Here is a 19,458-nt window from a genome sequence, read left to right on the forward strand (position 1 = left end):
TTTCAGTCATCCAATAACTGGTGTAGTGTGAATTAACATGTCCATATAAATGAAAACTTGCCTTGTCTGATATGAAATACAATATCGGATCTATTTGTTCATTGACAGTGTTTTAGAGAGCTCATTCACAATAATTAAGACATTTTGGTTTGTCTGTTCTCTTAAGTTATTACATGATATGGTTTCAAATTTAAATTACAAAGAATCTTAAAGTTAGATGTATATTTTACACCACTTTGTTATGATAATTTACATATAGACTTTTTCAGGCTGGCAGAAATAATTTTTTAAATATCCTCTCTGGCCACTGGCAATCTAACAGAAGATTGTTTGTTACATTTTGTATGTGAAACTGACAGTTTTGTATTCCATTTTATCCATATATCCACACACACACTACCAAATCATGTGTCATGTACCTTTATCTGAGATACTGTATTAGGACATTTTTCCATGTTTCTTGAAATGATCCAAAACGTACGAAAGCTTCTATACAGCAATCCTTTCCTTAACCAAATAAGGCATTTTAGAAAAAAAAAACAAATGCAAAGAATGAAACTAAACTGCACTAAAGCATGAGCAATCTACGACTGAAAACAACAGATGAGAATAATATCGCAACCAATATAGTGGTGCTACTTGTAGCAGCAGCATTAAAGATGATATTCAAATAACTACAGTTCAAGCCAGTTTGGTTCAGTTTTACTTAAAACCAAACTAAACCAAACCAAACTGCTAGGTAAATACTGTGCTACTATACTAGAAGGACCAGGACAATTATGACTATTTTTAAATTTTAACTATAATTTTTAAACTTTGACTTTAATCCATTTATTTTAATTCCTGATGATGGCTTCCAAGTAAGCCGAAAGATCTAGAGAACATATCAACGTAGATTATATTAAAAGTTAATTTAAAAATAAATAAATTTTCACTGAGATACATATATATATATTAACTTAGCAAAACCAATTCTTTTGTTTTTGTATTTGTCCATATGCCCCTATGTACTAATTATGCCAAAGTCATAAACAGTTTACCACCAACTGAATTCAATAATGCTTCTTACCTTATGCTTATTGTTTTTTTTTTTGTAATAGCGCTTTCAAGGGTTTCCCTCATCAGTTAAACTTTTTCTTTTAAAAAAATCATATATTAAATTCAAAACATAAAAATTACAAACATATAAAAGTATGTAGTCATAAATATAAAAAAAATAAAAAAATTTTCGTTATGTAGCTAGCCTTACATAATTACTGTACTGAAGTTATTTGAATTTATTTAAATTATATAAATGTGCTGCTATCTAAGGCGGTTTTGATAAGAAAGTCATTATCAAATTCTGTCTGTAAATTAATCAAATTAAACTTTTGTCTACACTTGTATATATAATATTTGTCTAAAATATTAAATTTTTTATTATTATTATCACATCCTTTTACAATTTCTACTATATCTAAATTTGCATCCAAATTGGTGATTGAATGTTTATTGATTATTAAATGGTTTGCAAGGTTGGAGAAACCTAACTTGTTGTTTTTATAAGACCTAAAATGTTCTGCAAACCTTACTCTAAATGAACTATTAGTTTTTGTAATATCTGTTCTATAAAACAACTTTTCCTGACTGACTGACTGATTCATCAACGCCCAGCAAAAAAGCTGAAAACATAGTTGTAGGACTTTCCCATCACATAGCTTTTTTCTGATGCATGGCTTACCCATACAACTTAATTTAAAATATTTATCATTTTATTTAAATACAATATTTTTTGTTTATTTAATTCAATGATTCTAACCAAAGTGCGCTTGCATACCATATTTCATTTGTGTAGGTGTGGCGGTATTAGCAGCCACTTTAAATACTTTTTTCACTTTAAATATTATTCATTTATTTAATTCTACCGCTCACCTGTGACGTCACAACATAACAATTACAACAGCTGTACGTCAATGCTATACAAGTGCTCCTTGTGGTGAGAGGGAGTACTATTGACACAGTATACCCACTTAGCTGCTTGTTTATGTAAAGCATTTTTTGGGATGGGGTGCGATTTTGCAAAACTTTTTGTGCAAATATTATTATTTTTAATTGTTAACAAATTTGCCTAAGAAAAATAACACCTTAGACGATATCTTGAGATACTAAGTGTGACCTTGCTATACAGCCTCACCCCCTTGACCTTTTAAGTTGAAAATTTAATGACATCAATGCCCCATATAGAGAAGTAATCTGACAAAGTTTGGTCAAAATTGGTCCAGTAGTTCTGGAGATATAAGGAGTGCAAGACTGAACATGTATATATGAACAACACCCAGAAAATTTCCATCTGGTTTTTTGGGTTCCTTAGGTGTCAAAACATCAAGATCAGGTGAAAACCGCACATGTCCAAACTGAAGTAATTACAATACATTCCCTTCTAAAGCTATAGCTCTGCTATAGCGCTAGGTAGGAAAGCAAAACTACTGAGGATAAATTGACAAAGATTTGTGTACGTATTCTTCTTATGGTTTAAGTGCATACTAAGAAAGGATTTTTTGAAATTCCAAGTTTAAAGTGTGTGTGTGTGTATGTGTATGTGTGTGCATGTGTGTATAGAAACTTACACATAGTCAACTCCATATGACTTTCTGTACAAAGGACTAGTCTAATCCCAACAAAAACAAAAGCCTCTAACTTTTGTATAATGCAGATGGATTTTTTTTAATATCTTACTTTAATAAAATAAACTTTTTAAAGAAAATAAAACCAACTTAGAAAGCTATTCTCCATAAGAAACTAAAAAAATAATACTTTTTCCTGGGCTTCTTCAAATTTCAATCTTTATAAGTTTGTGTCAGATTAAAAATAAACAAGTAACAATAATTTACTAACATCTGATTTGGGATTGACTTTAAAAAGTTGAAAGTTAAAGAATTTTTTTTCAGTTTTATAATTTTTTTAATTGATTTTAATATTTTTAGTTTTAATTTTATTTAAAGTATGAAGAAGCCACAAGAAATGTTGTCTATATGAAAAAAAATTGTTTGAATGAAACATGTTCGATATAAAAAATAAATGTGTCTTAATGTAAATAAATAAATGCAGAGAAGCAATATGAAGAGACTGCTAATAGCATTTAATGCTCTTTGAACTGAGAAAAAATGTTTTAATCTTTTACCCTATGTTTCTGTAACTCTATTATTTTTGTAATATTATTCATTTGATTGATTTGAATCTTTCAGTTCAAAGCCAGCTGACACAGCGATAGAAGCTCACAGCTTACAGTTCACAGTTCATTAAAGTTTGTGCTTCAACCGGCAAATCTCCACTACTGCATATGTAAATATATATATATAGCCTATGACACTTCTGATAATGTAAGGATTCCAACACAGGATCATATGTCTAAATCAGATCAGCTGTTGAGCTGCTACAGTGGAACAGACATACATCCTAAATACATTACACTCCTTTTTGGGTAGTTGTGTAATAAGGGAGGTATGACCGATATTATTTTTATTTTAATAGTAAAAGTAGACCTTATGTAACAATAACAAAAAAATAAAGATAAATAAAAGTACTTTTAACATACCAGCTTGCATAGTCTGAAAGGTGATTGGTGTACTCGCATTTGACCAACCTGCACTATTTTCTGCGTGACCAGTACATATGTAAGAAGTATATACTTTCAGATTTGTAGCATTGATCGTAATATAGCCATATAGATCACGAACATTTGTTTCCCAAGTAAGTGGAAGTCCTTCTGTTTCATGACATTCAGCAACAAATGAAGTTAAAGGACACTGATTTCTATTGGTGAAAGGAACACGCCATTGTAATAAGGCCCATTGTTGTGAAATATTAATCAGCTTGCCTTCAGAAGGTTCAGAAAATTCTGTAACAAAATACATTTTGTTAAAAATATGTATTTAAATAACTATTTATATACGCACAATAAGTAACTATTTGAATTAGCCAGTATTTGTTTGGTCAGCTATACTTATTCAGGATATAGTGCATGTGATCAAATCTCAAAAGTTATCTTCTGAAACAATTGTCTAAAGAATTGATTTGTTTAATTTTTACATTCAAATTCAATAAATGTAAACATATGCAGGAGAGCTATCATTACTAAGAAGCTGAAGGCAAGAATAGAGTAAAGATGTGGCAATCACATTACCATTGTACGAACAATGAGAGCTACCCCAGATTGTATAATAAGCATTGAAATCTCCTTTTATGAAAACATAACCTAAGTACTTAGTAAAAAATTTTTTTTCAATGGTTCTTCCAAATTTTAGCACATGTAGAATGAAAATTTATACATAAAAAAAATTTTGATTTGATTTGTAGTACTTTCCTGCTGTGTTTTGGACTGTTTTTATTTATTTATTTTTTAAAGCTGAATTTTTCAAAATCTATTTCAGTTAACAACTAGCATACTTTTTTTCAGAATAAAATACTTACAATGTTAAAAAATTATTAGAAAGTTTAATATTTCAAATCTGCAAATTAACAAAGTAAATGTACACCAAACCTAAAAAAAGTGTCTTCCAATCAATGTTCTGGGCTTCATAATCTTGGATTCTACTGGAAATACAGTTCTAAGATAGATTGTTTTTTAAATTCAAAAAATATATAATAACATCAATATTTCCCTACCACTCAGAAACTTTCTGAAAGCTGTACCATAACAATGAAAACATTTATAATATGCTCTATTTCTCCACAATTGATATTATGAGAAATAACTGATATTGTTCAGATCTGTGGACAAAGAAATTGGGAAGCATCTATCTCAGCTGCAGATCCAGGGATACAACAGTAAATATGTTACAGCTGATTTTTTTTCACTTTATTCACTTAACTGTCTTGAAAAAAATTCTATTTATATACTAGCTACACTATAGTGAAAAGGACGCTATAACTTCTCTTGATTTCTAGGTGGTGTTTGGATTGGATTAATTCCTAAGCTAGTACACTGCTGTGGGTGCCAATGGTTATCTCATTTCACTAATAAGATGCTTCCATGCATGACAATCCATGGCCGTTGTCCTGGCCTCATTAAGGTTTAGCCTGTGGTTTTTTTACATCACCATCTATCTGCTTGATCCATGCTTTCTTTGAAGCTGTTCATTGGACTCTCCAATGGATGGGTTGTTCATGCCAGAGAGTTTGTATCGTAATCGGTTTTCATTCATTTTGCAGACATAGCCAAACCATTGCAGTCTTCGTCTTTGAATCAGTTCTTTGATTGTTGGCTGTTGTTTACAGTGATGGCGGATATCCTCATTTCGGATGTGATCACGAAGTGAGACTCTGATGATCTGGCGTAGGCATCACATTTGGAACAATTCAAATTTGCTCAGGTTTGTCTTAAATAGTGTCCACATTTCTGTTCAATGCAATAAAATTGGCAGGATCAGGGTTCAGAAAAGACAAAATTTGATTTTCGGCAAGATGTTGCTTTGTTTCTGCAAGTACCACTTTTGGGAAGCAAATGCTGTGGTTGTTTGATCAATTCGACTGTGGATTTCTGCTATAGTTGTTACTTTCTTCTTTTGAACCAGTGAGCCCAAATATTTGAATTCTTGCACTTGTTCAATCTGCACACCTTCCAGTTGGATGATGGTGCATGAGCCATCTGTTGTTAGTACATGTGTCCTATCTGTGTTTATTTTTAGGCCATAAGATTGGGCAGTGCGGCGATATCATGGAGAGTATCATTGGCCTCAGCATCACTGTCGGTGAACATGCCACTGTCATCGGCAAATATCAAGTCAGTCAGAAAGCTATCCTCTCCAAATTGAATTCCTCTTCTGCACTGGAAAACTCGTTGCATTATGGCGTCAACTACGATGTTAAAGATGAATGGGGAGGCCCTGACAGATTCCTGTCTAGATAGAATACTCCTCAGATAGATCATTTTGAATGTGTGTCTGGCTCAATGATCATTGTAGTTCTTCTGAAGAAGCTTGCTAACTTTTGAAGGGATGAGCTCTGTCTCCAGTGCTTTCCAAAATGCTGGCTGGTGGATGCAGTCAAAGGCAGATCAAAAGTCGATGAAGATGATAACTGTTCATTTTCCACGTCAAATTTTTTCTTTCATTATTTGACCAGTGGCAAATATCTGGTCACAGTATCCTTGGTTTGGTCGAAAACCAGCTTGCTCCTTGCAAACAAACCGCAGGTGTGTTATCTGCAGATGTGACTGGATATTTTTCATAACTAAAGCAAATATAATATAAAAATCAGAAAAAAGGTTACATATAATATATATTTAGCTTTCATATATACAGGTATATATGTTAGTTTTTCTTCATGATTTTAACTTACTGTATGCTAAAGTTGTTTGAGATACAGATGCAGGCTGAGATTCAGCTTTGCTATGTGACATGGCAGTGACAATGACTTCATATTCAACACAAGCAGCAAGATCAGACAAAAGCCTAGTTGTATTTAAAACAGCATTATTAACTCCAGTCACCAACTTTTAAAACAGAAAACAAATAAAATTCATAAAACAATAATAGTAATTTCTTTAGAAAATTAAAAAAAAAATTATTCTACTAATTAATTAAAACATAATAAATGTATTGTATGAGTATTATAAACAAGTCACCAGTCAAATTTTGTTTTCTCTGGTTTCAGCTCAGCTTAAAATAAAGATTTATTTAAATTTAGTGATACACACACACACACACATACATTATATATATATATTAAATTTCAGCTAATCTGCCAAGTACAGAATTAAAGAAACATCCTTACATTTACTTTCTTTACATCATATTACTTTCAGGCATGAGGCTATCCTCAGTAATGTTTTCTGATTTATATTTATTTTAATTTACACATATAACTACCATGCAACATCTTTTCACTTGATTACTATTTATAATTTTGGTTATTGATCAAAATATAAAAACTTTGTACTAAAATTATTTAAAATTTCTTTTGATGTTGCTTTACTTATTGTTAATACAGTATTGTCAATACAATAACAGTACTGTATTAACAATAAATAAAGCAACATTGAAATAAATTTTAAATAATTTTAGAACAAAGATTTTAACTTAAATTACAATTTTAGTACATATTTTTTAAAGATGTTTTTGACTGAAAAAATTTATGTTCTATAAATGTATGGTCATTAACTGATAACTAATCTGTACTGATGGTGTAATAATTATCAGGATACAGTGATATATTACACGTAACTTTTATATTTAATACCACTTAGCCTCTGTGGCGTGAGTGGTAGCATCTCGGCCTTTCATCTGAAGGTCCTGGGTTCGAATCCCGGTAAGGCATGGCATTTTTACACGCTACAAATCATTCATATTTCATCCTCTGAAGCAGTACCTAATGGTGGTCCCGGAGATTAAAAAAAAATAAAATAAAAGACGTTTATATTTGTCATCAGTATGATAGTAATTATGCATTTATCATGCTACTAATTGTATTTATCATCATCAGTACAGTAAGTAATCGGCTAAATGTTAAACTTTAAATAACTAGAAATAAAGTTTGTCAAAATTTAAATTTAAAGTTTAGAATTTTAAAGTTAAGTTTATTTAAAGTTTAAATATATTATTTACCCAACAAAAATAAATATTTAATCACATATCTCTATTTAAGAGGATGTCCAGACACCAACATAGCAACATTTTGTAAAGTATTCAAGGTGATAATGTCTAGATATTTAAAGTTCATTATTTAACTGATTACTTATTTATGAACTGTTATATTAAATCTATAAACCTATTGAGTGAATTTGAAAAATACTAATTATTTAAGTGAATTTTAAAATTATACATTACAATTAAAATTATAATCAAGTTTTCAATTAAACAATAATTCATTCATAAGTAGTTAGGACTCACTGAATGAGATGATTCCCACACAAGTATATAAATAACTAAAAGTAAAAGGTAGTACAGACTGATAGCATTTGCTTAAATGTCATTTAACAATAATGATTTCATACTGACCAGTTGCCAGCATACAAACATTTTGGGAACCATACTATAGTTCTAAAATTCGTGGCTCTTGACTAGATAAAACCTGTAATAATTACAAGGGCTTTAATGTAAGGTCCATTTTGAATTTGCTGCCTATATACAGCATGTAAGGAGATGACGCTTGTTTAGTTATTTTAATCAATAGTCAGCTGTTAGCAACAATAGTTTAGTAATTTCATTTTCACATATTCATATTCATCCATTTAACATTACCATTTGACATCCTAGCAAGTTTGAAGCACTCTCTCTTTTACTGTTTAGCCTCTGGAACTACCATAAGATATTTCAGAGGATGAATGAGTATGATATGTATGAACGTAAATGAAGTGTAGTCTTGTACAGTCTCAGATCGACCATTCCTGATATGTGTGGTTAATTGAAACCAAACCACCAAAGAACACTGGTATCCACGATGTAGTATTCAAATCCATATAAAAGTAACTGCTTTTACTTGGATTTGAACCTTAGAACTTTCGACTTCAAAATCAGCTGATTTGTGATGATGAGTTTACCACAAAATCAAACCGGTGGGTTAAGTTTGAAGTATTCAGACTGAGTAATCAGATTTTTGATGGGAAAAAACAATTCTGTGGCTTAAATTCACAGGCAAATTTGTAAAATTTACAGGCTGAATATTATGAAGTGAAATTATATGAGAAATGTGCTGAAGGCAGCTATGTCAAAAACGTAGTAAATAAATGTAGTTTGTGTAAGTAACAAAAATTGTTCATATTTTTTAGTTCTGTTTTTATTTAAAAATGGATCTTACTTTAAAAACATGCTTCACAATATCATACTTAAATATTATAATATACACTAGTCATACCTGTGGTATAATTTTATAACTATACATTTCATTGCTAAGCATGGAATTAGTTCCATTTAAGATTTTATTATGTACAATATAATCATCTACACAATCCACAGCAACTGAAGGTGGTTGCCACATAGCTATCAACTCGAAATATTCTGAACTCACAGACAGATTATTCACAGGCCCTGGAACTAGAAAAAAAGAAAGTTTACTAGAAAAAAAAATGTTTAAAGAAAGAAAGTTTTCTAGAAAAATAACACTGCTACATTTAAAAAAAAAAATACTTCAGATATTTATAGTTTCAGGGATTCAGAAATATATTTAACCCATTATTAAAAACATTTTTACAGGAGAGTAATAGATCCTGTTCCAAAACCATTAGACTTGATATCAAATTTAGATCCTTTTTCAAAACCATTGTACTTGCTTTTAAATTTTATTTCATTTATTTCTTATATAATATTTTTAATAATGAGTTTTGTATACAACGTATTTCTTTACATAAATTTAAAAGAAAAATGTTAAAAATATGCATGCAATAATAAATTAAGAACTAGCAAAAAAATTTTTTATGATTAACTGAATAACTGTCATTATTTTGAAAAATAAGTTGTTTAATTAAGATGAGCTCCTTGGGGAAAAAAATAGTATTGACCTAAACTACAGAACTATATAGTCAAATGGACTCATGCAAAGTGTAAAAAAGGGTAATTATAACAAGTTTTTATTCTTTGAACTTCAGCATTCTTGATGAGAAACTATTACAGGGAAAATGGATGATTTTGAATTGTTTATTCCAAGGTCATATAATGTAAGTCATCAGAACTGTTAAGACTTTTTTGTTCTCCACTCAATGCCATTTAGTACAATAGAAAGGAATGCATCAGTGTTTGTGGTACAAACATTTTATAAAAATGATAATTGTTATGAAGTTGCATGATTAAATTTTTCTGTCATTTTTAACTTTAACATCATGATCTGGTCATATCACCTCATGTTGTGAAGACAAGAACTCAAAATGTTGAAGCTGTAAGTTTAATAGAGGATAACTTAATTATTGATATAACTTAAAATATTGAATTTAAACTTAAATCTGTGCAATGCTGATCTAGGAATTGAAAACACGAAATTTTAAAGCAAGTTTTGCTTTAAATGAAGTGCTACAAAGCAGAACCTGCTTGGAATAGAAGAAACAGTAATTATTCTAAATAAAATGATTACAATGATTAAGACATCTGAACCGACTTGACACTACAGACTGACTAAAATCTTCTCAGCTAATTTGTTTGGGCAAGGACCCATAGGTAGACTAAGATCAAGATGGATCAGACTATTTCTAATTTTAAAGTTCTGTAAGTGGAAAGTTGGATAGAAAAGGTCCTGGATAAAAACTATTGAAGGAAAAATGCTGTAAAATTTACATGTTTTTTTTGGGCCTATCCATATGAGAAAGAAAAAAACTTCATGCACCAGAACAGTGATATAATTTGACCAACAAGATCACCACATTATTGTATGGTTTCTTTTTTTTGTATGGAAATCTTTAAAAAGTTAAGCAAAGCACCCATAACTTCATTTATGCCATTCAGTAAATATGCATGGAACAACCTCACTTTAACTTTCGTGTACCTGAGATCAACAGGAATTTTATCGGTTATGGTGCAAGAAACATGAAGAAATTTTTTATTGGTATCAGCAAATGTGTGACACCAATCCTACCCAGTACATTTATTGAAATGACTCAGCAAATCATCTGTAATAAAAGTCAATGTTTTTCCTATCCAAATTAAATTTTTAACATCATCATCATTATTGCAATGTGAATTCATGTATGCCATTAGTAAAAATAAAATAGCAGCTTAATCTGTCAATGAATTTCACTCATATTTGTATGACAAGACATCAGGTATCACATTTGACTTGTAATGTTTTACATGTTTTATATGTTTTACATATATTCAGCTCTATTGTTCTTTTTTAAAAAAGGCACAGAAGCAGCATAAAAACTTCTAAAACAATGTAATTCAGATGAGTATGAGAGACCAATAGAAGATCCTAATTTCTAGGAAGAAGATAGAGCATGACGGCCAATCAGAATAAAACTGGCCAATTTTGGATTGCCAAGGATTATTAATCTGCAAGGTATCAAACTATGCAGTTCTAAATGGCCCTTGAAGGATTATATGTAGATTATGATATCCTATGTTTTTCCTGAGTTTCATGTTCCTCTAAATCAGTTGAATGTTTATTTTTAGTATATTTCAATTCAGTGTATTAAAATTAATTGCAATTTTTATATAATTCATAGTTTTTATGTGGCGTTATACATTACAGTTGTTCAAATGCTATTAAAATGTATTAGTTATAGATGAAAGAGTCTAGCCTAATTAAGATTCCAATTAATTAACTTTATTTTATGCAGGTATTTTATTTATAATTATTGCCTTAACAGTTGAAAATTTCCAAAAGTACATGAATTTGTATATATGTAATAAAATCCTGGAAATACTGTTTATTATTATATCACAACATTAAAGGCTTCAAATTAATTTTTAACACAAAGGAATTAATTATATGCAAGGGTGGGCTGATAAGTCTTTGGCCTGACATAGAGTGGCATCAGTAGGTCTAATATCTTACTGGCATTCTTTAGTACTATCCTTCACTAGTTTATACATACAAAATTTCAGGTCAATAGCTTGGTTAGTATATGTTTGACAGTGTTTGGAACGAGATGCCTTTATTATTCTTACAAAAATGGAAAATTTTGAAAAACACTTGGTTATAAAATACTTCCATTTGAAAGGTTTAATGCCATTTCAAATCAAACAAGAAATGGACTCAACACTAAAAGACTCTTCTCCGTCATATTCAAGAATAAAACGGTAGGTTTCCGAATTTGAAAAAGGTCATAAGAGCATTGAGGATGAATCATGCACCGAACACCTCACTGAGGTAACGACTCCCAAAATGATAGAAAAGATCCATAAAATTGTGATGGAAGACTGCAGATTAGAAGTGTGTGGGCTAGCTGAGACTGTTAAAATATCAAAAGAATGTGTAGGTTATATTTTACGTAATTTTTTGAGTATGTAGAAGCTCTGCACAAGGTGGATGCCATGTTTGCTAATGCTCAAACAAAACTTGCAAAGGAAAATTGTTTCAACTGAGAATTTGGTGCTCCACAAGCAGAACCCCAGTTTTGTGTAGATTCATAACTGTGGTTGAGACTTGGGTTCACCACTACACTCCTGAAAGTAAACAATAGCCAAAACTGTGGACAATGACAGGTGAACCAACCCCGAAGAAGGCAAAGACAACTTTGTCAACAAACAAAGTTGTGGCGACTGTTCTCTGAGATGTAAAAGGGATTGTCTTTATTGATTACCTTGAAAAGAGTAAAACTATCAATGGTGAGTACTATGTAAACTTATTGCACATTTGAACGACAAAGTTAAAAAAACGGGTGCATCTAGCAAAAAAAAAATTTTGTTTCACCATGACAATACGCTAGCACATTTGTCTGTTGTCGCAATGGCTAAAATCAATGAACTAAATTTTGAACTGCTTGCTCATCCACCTTATTCACCACATTTAGCACCCAGCAACTACCACCTATTTCCTACTCTCAAAAAATTTCTTGTTGGACAACGATTTAAGAGCAATGAGGAAGTTATTAATGCTGTAAGTGGGTGTTTTGAGGAGCTTGAAAAATTGTATTATAAAAATGATATAACTAAATTAGAGCACCAGTATGAAAAATGTATTAGTCTTTGTAGTGATTATACTGAAAAATAAAACCAAAAAAATGTTGTTTCTTTAACCGGCTGGAAACTTATCAGCCCATTCATATCAATAAATTAAATACATACCTTCCTCTTTCATAGAGGTAGTTAAATTAGTTGTTTGGGAGCATCCTCCGTTAATTCCACCACAAAATATTGAGAACGTGTAATTAGAGCACGGACTTAATTCAGTTACATCATAACTGTTTACTCTTGAATCGTTTATTTTTACGCTGTTTACCAAAACTTCTTCATTGTTATACCATGACAAATTATAATAAGTGACACAATCTGGATATTTTCCTGGCAATGTCCAGTTCAATACCAAACTTCTAGATGATAAGTTAACTTGCTTAAACGTTTCTACAGCTCCAGGAACTAGAAGTCAAATATACACAAATTATATCAATTATTATAAAATTTTACTTATGCATTAAAATTTTACTTAAATTTTACAATAAAATTATGCATGGTAAAATAAATATACAAAACACTGCTATAAGTAGTATAAATAAAAAACCTATCTTCTTTAAAAAAATTATATTTGCATAAACAATTATTTTCTTTTTTTTAGGTTAACTTTTCAAAAAAGTTATAATAGGTGTTTAAAAACTAACTATTTCCATTTATAGCTTTTTAAATAAAAGAGTTATTTGGATCTAATTGCATGGCAATATTGGTAATACACTGACCAATAGTTGTTATTGTTAATTATAATAAGTTGTAAAAATAGTGCGTCCATTACCATATATTCCAACTGTAAGTCTGCACAATAACTTATTTTTTTATGAGCAAAAAAAAAAAATGTAACCTCGCAAAAATTCATCAACAGTTATTTGAGAAGTACGTGATACAAATTTGATTTCAGATCACAAAATCAAAAAAGCCAGTAATGAATGCCATAACTTTCCCAGCATTGCTGGTCAAAGTTTTGCAATTCATTTTTTCAATTCAATCATTTTAAGCTCTATTTGTATCTTTATGATAAAATAATTATTTTTTACTGAAAAACAATAACCAAAGATTAAAATATTTACTAAACTGATTTTAAATAAATTAAAATCAAAATTTAAAAAAAAAAAATTTTTTAATTTGGGAGCTCCCTCATCAAAGGAGAGGTATTAAGTTATTTTAGTGACTTCCTTATTTAAAAAATTACATTTTGCGCATTAAAAATTTTAAATTGCAAAAAAATCTTTTTTTTATAGGAGGGTCCCTACTTGAGGGAAGCATTTGGGGAAAATTAATTTTCAAGAAAATAATCCTTTGGTGATAATAAATGTTAAAAAAGAAATTTTTAAAATTATTTAAAATATATAAAGATACAGTCATAATTCGAGTTGTAATTTTCTAGGAAAGTACTCTCAGAAGTAGCATCAGAACATATTACTAGAAGTATCTCTACTAGGATCTTTTATAGACGTACTATCAGAAGGAAAAAAGAAAACTATAAAGAGGATGAAAACTTTTGCTAATTTTTTAGCAAAGACTGAAAATGAATTAAAGAGAGAAACACTAAAAGCTAGGGAAAGGTGGCTAAAAGAATATAAAGGCATAGAAGATTTAGAAAAACAAAGGTATGACATGTTATATAAGAAAGTGAAAAAAACACCATATGGGTTAAAAGAAATCCTTTTTATAAAATAAGAGAAATTGAGAAAAAAGATGGTAATAGCATTTAAAGAAGATGAGATAAAGAAACGAAGAGTATACAGAGGACCGACAGAAAGTAGGTCCAGAGTATACAGGGAGAAGGAAATGGGGAACTCGGGAAGCTGAAGTTGAAGAGAAGAAAGGCTCACCACACCAGTTTTGAGATCTGAAGTTGTACAAGCTATTAAAGACCTGAAGAACAGGAAAGCAAGTAGATGAACTTCCAATAGAAAGGAACTCTTTAAGTATTTAGAACATTAAGAAATAGATGAAATACTCTCAATGTACAATACAATTTACAGTAATGGAGTATGGCCAGAAGATTTTGTTAAAATAATAATGATACTGATACCTAAAAATGTTGGAACTAAAAAATGTGAAGAACATAGAACTATCAGTGTGATCTCATATACTGCAAAAATAATGCTGATAGTTATGAATAGAAGGTTGAAAAAATGGAGAGAATACTGGGGAGGAACAGTTTGGATGCAGGAAAGGAACAAGAGAAGATATTGATTAGAATGATTGGAGAGAGGTGTTTGGAAAGAGGAAGAGGATCAAGCTTGTATTTTATAGATATGGAAAAGACATTCGATATAGTACAGTGGGAAAAGTTATTTGAGACACTGAAAGAAAAGAGAGTTGACTGGAAAGATAGGAGACTGATAAGAGAATTGTATATGAAGCAAAATGCAGCTGTGAAAATAAATGAGAATCTCACAAATTGGTTAGAATTAGGCAGAGGAGTGAGGCAAGGCTGCTGTTTAGCACTAACACTGCTCATCCTTTATGTTAAGGAAATGTTGAAGAAATATTGGATGGCCAAAAAGGAGTATGCATGGTGGAAGAAATATAAATTGTCATATTTGCTGACGATCTGCTGATTGTAACTAAAGACACTCAGACATTACAAGGAATGATAAAAGCATTGGCTGAAGGAATATGGGATGAAAATAAGTGTGAGGAAAACAAAAGTTATGAAGATAAATGAGAGGGAAGATATGGATGTTGTAACAGCAGAAGGAAAAATTGAATAAATAAAGTGTCTTAAAAAGTCTAAAAGTCTTTGTTAGTTCTGTCTCGAGATATATAGATATCTCGAGACAGAACTAACAAAGACTGTAGAAATAAAGAAGAGATTTTCAGTGGCAGAGGAAGCCTTTTTTAGAAAGAGAAACCTAATCTGCAGCAACATGGATCTGAACCTTAGGAAAAGATTGGTAGAATGCTATGTTTGGAGTATACTTTTGTATGGTTGTGAAACATGGATGCTGGGAAAAAGAAAAAAAAAAAAGATTGAGGCTTTTGAGATGTGGATCTGAAGTAGGTTGGAGAATATAAAATGGGTGTACAGAGTAAGAAACGTAGAAATATTAAAAAGAATACATGAAGATAGAATAATATTGGCGACTATCAGAAGGAGGGGTGGAAACTGGATCAGGCATGTAAGTAGGGGAAAAGGAATAATTAATACAGTTCTTAAAGGCTCTATTAAAGGTGAAAAAAGAAAAGGAAAGGAAAAGGCTGAAGTTAAAAATGACATAAAGAGTAAAGGTTGTAATGAGACAAAATGAAAGCATGAGATAGAAACAGATTTGTAAAAATTTAATTACATTCCTTCTTCCTGATGGTAGTACCTATCTACCAAGTTCTAAGAAAATTAATCATTGGGGTCCAGAGTTACAAGACCAAATACAAGTCAACATACATATGTACGTACATGTGCACTAACATTTCATTTGTCTGACAAAAATACTGTAGATTTTTTAGACTTGAGAGCACTGGAATAAAAAATATTTTTTCACAGATTATTTTCAACTTATTTAAATTAATTTTTTTTTGTTACAAATATTTTTTTAAAGTCTCTTAAGTAACAAAACTTAAAAAAGACCAATTTAAAAAATGTTTTTTTTTTTTTTTTACTGATCAATATACTTTCCTTAACAGCTATAGCAGCAGCATATATCACTATGGCCAGGAAAATAAAAATGATATATTATTAGAAAATTGACCAATGGACCAGCCCATCAACTCAAAACCACAAAGTTTAACAAAATAAGTGGCAATATTGCACAAGTAAACAACATATTTCATAAAAATAGATAATCACTTTGGATATGATTCAGGAGGAATTGAATATTTTGTATGAACATACACATTACATCATCTATTACAAACTATTACATCATCTACACCTCCTTTTTAATTAATTCTACTTTGTTTACATGCCATCAATCTGATTTATCCACTACTGTGCACATGCAATATGATCTTCTGGAAGGTTTCCAGCAACTGTTTCTTACTAATTCAAGAGAATTATACTGTTCTAATGTTCATTGATCCTCAGCAGTAATTATACCTTCAGGCTTAGGACTTGACCTCTAATACAGCAACTGACCCACCCTTTTGCTTGTGTAATTGTTTCTACTGTCCAAACCTTCAACACTATCTAGAAATTCTTTCTGTTGCTCCTTCTTTATTATTGTTCATTTTCAATATGTTTGTGGATTTATGTTAATTTTCTCTCTCTTTCTTATCCTAACACTTTCCATTACTAGAAGCTGTTGTAGTCATTACACTATATATATAATACATCCAAGGAATGTAAATTATATAGGAATATCCAATATCCCTGTAGTTAACACTATAAATATACATTTAATATCAGAGGGTTGTTATAATACTGCTGATCTTGGGATAATATCCCAGAATACCCTGCATAAGTACATCCTTTGAATGTCCACTAGGATAGTCACATGCAAGATAGTGGACATCCTTCAGCTGTCTTGAAAATGTTCTTTTGCTGTATGTAACTTTGACTCGAGATTTTAAAAAATGTTAGATAAGAATCATGAACAGTGATTTAATTTTTATTCCTGTCACATAATTTTTTTTACAGAATATTAAAAAATTGCTTACAAATATGATGGAGCTGTGTTTCAAGCATATCTTTTGAAATGACACATACCCTACCATTTGTTCTGATAATCAAGTTTTCTAAGATTTTAGATTTCACTCAAATTGGTTAAGTTGTTAAATTAAAAAGTAGCAAATAGAAGGGAGGTAAAAATTTTAAAAGTAGTTAAAATCATCTCTCTGCTACAAGCCTGCAAAAAATCTCTAAAATCTAAATACTTTTTACATATATATTTCAATTTTATTAACAGATTTGTTTTATTTCAAATAATTACAATGAAATTATAATCTAGTTTTAAATTAATTAATTTATTGTCATAAATATTATTTATACCAACTAGAAGGAATTAACTAATCAACAAAGAAAAGAATATATAGATTACCTTCAGCAGAAGTGGTACCATTGACACTAACGCGATGAGAATCCATTTCAGTCCCTTTTGTAATAATACTGATTGTATACAGGACACATGCATATAAGTTAGTTTTTGTGAAAGATGTTTCTGTCAGGTCAACCTTGTCTACAGGTAACATCCCTCTTTTATCAGTAAACTCTATAGAATAACGAATAGCACAAGACAAATGGAATGAAGGTTTTGACCATGATAAAGTCAATGAACTCGACGTTTCATTAACAACCCTAATACTACCAACTTCTCCAGGTGCTGTAAAAATGACCAAAATAAAAATTAAATATTTGTTATATCTACTTGCATACTCCATTCACACAGGGTGTATGGCTTATGTGGATATATCTCCACTCATTGAATGTTCCCCGCACATATACTATCTCTCTACAAACTCTTGACTATTAACTCTTCTTACAGTGGCTTGTAACAAAGTATGTTCATTGTGGACATAACAACAAATTTATATTTACAGTCTTTCATTACAAGTGACATACAAAGTAATTTGTTGAAGAAATCGGAAACTGAGCTGCAAGAAGTGTAATGTTATGTGTAATGTCTTACATATGAGACAGAAGGAAATAAAAATATCTTTTAACAAACACAAATAATAACAGGGCAACATTCAGAGGGTCTAAACCAAAATATTAAGTTGAAAAAGATTTAATAAATTTTATTTTAGAAAAGTCAGTTTGGATATGAAATATTCATTGGAATGACTTCAGTGTTACTGAAACACTTCAGTGTAGGAATTAGTCAAGCTACTTCAGTACAATAATTGATTCAAGTTTGAGAAGACATACACATATCCCATAATAGTTAGCTGAAAAATATGAAGATAGAACATTTTTTAAATGTGTTATTAAGAAAATAGTATTGTTTCTTGATAATGCAATTTGGTAACATCAATCAAACATTAGTATACTTTGAAATTCCTTCTGATATAACAATAAAAAAGCACAAAAAATATGTCGGTGTGAACAGAAAATACAAAGAATTATGCTGCGGTGTGGTAATGTTATAAATGCAGATGGAAAAAATTATTAGATTCATTATATTATTTAAAAACATAATTAGTTTATGGTTAATTTTTTTAAATAGTTTATATTATAAAAGTTAAAAATCCCATCAACTGAAAATCAGGTGGAAAATAGCTTACGGAACATTTGTTTTTCAAACATAGGTCAGCTAGTAGCTATTTTTGAAAATATAATATTTTGTTGCATTAAATTATTATAAAATTAACAAAATTTAAAAATACTATTAATATTTAAATCAATGCTATGTTAAATATATAAAAATAAACACATGTAACTGTGAAACCAAATGTTCATGTTTTACTTCTTTTTTTTTCTATGTTTTTAATATATAGATGGGTAGTTTATATGTGCCAAGGAGTATGGGGGGGGGGGGGGGCTATGCAGAATATAAATCACTTGATTAGAAATAAATTTATGGTTAAAGAAATACATACCAACATTTTCTGATGAACCATTAATTGTAGCACTGACAATATGATTTCCAATAAATTTCAAAAGAATAAAACTATAATTAGAACATGGTAAAATGTTGTAATATTCTTTATGTGAGACATTAAATTCAGTCGCATTATTTGAAAGAACAGTTACATTCATCAAACTGCTGGAATTATAAACCTCTAGTTGATAATATTTAATACATTCTGTATGGTTATCTGGAGGCGACCATGTTAAATATATCCACTCAGGTCCTGTACTATTAATTTTGAAATTATTGATAGGCAAACCAGACTCTGTAAATGACAATACAAAAAAAAAATTAAACATAAAACTTCATATGTAAATTCATACAGTGAATGGTTTTATAAAATATTATATAAAATATAAAATATTATATTA

At 30.1% G+C, this 19,458-nt stretch overlaps 1 protein-coding gene across 3 annotated transcripts in view; it reads right to left on the bottom strand.

Annotated features, from left to right (window-relative positions):
* Positions 1 to 19,458, bottom strand: part of Ptp52F (Protein tyrosine phosphatase 52F) — a 116,159-nt gene that overhangs the window by 41,393 nt on the left and 55,308 nt on the right. For all 3 annotated transcript variants that reach the window (XM_075378493.1, XM_075378491.1, XM_075378492.1), the window contains exons 5-10: positions 19,056 to 19,352; positions 17,558 to 17,839; positions 12,693 to 12,983; positions 8,833 to 9,011; positions 6,319 to 6,472; positions 3,575 to 3,877 (exon numbers count right to left, since the gene is read on the bottom strand). In XM_075378493.1, the coding sequence (XP_075234608.1) occupies positions 3,575 to 3,877; positions 6,319 to 6,472; positions 8,833 to 9,011; positions 12,693 to 12,983; positions 17,558 to 17,839; positions 19,056 to 19,352 (1,506 nt within the window). The remainder of the gene's footprint in view (positions 1 to 3,574; positions 3,878 to 6,318; positions 6,473 to 8,832; positions 9,012 to 12,692; positions 12,984 to 17,557; positions 17,840 to 19,055; positions 19,353 to 19,458) is intronic.

The sequence above is a fragment of the Lycorma delicatula genome, chromosome 11, assembly GCF_047948215.1.
Source record: "Lycorma delicatula isolate Av1 chromosome 11, ASM4794821v1, whole genome shotgun sequence".
In the NCBI taxonomy this organism is placed as follows: Eukaryota; Metazoa; Arthropoda; class Insecta; order Hemiptera; family Fulgoridae; genus Lycorma; species Lycorma delicatula.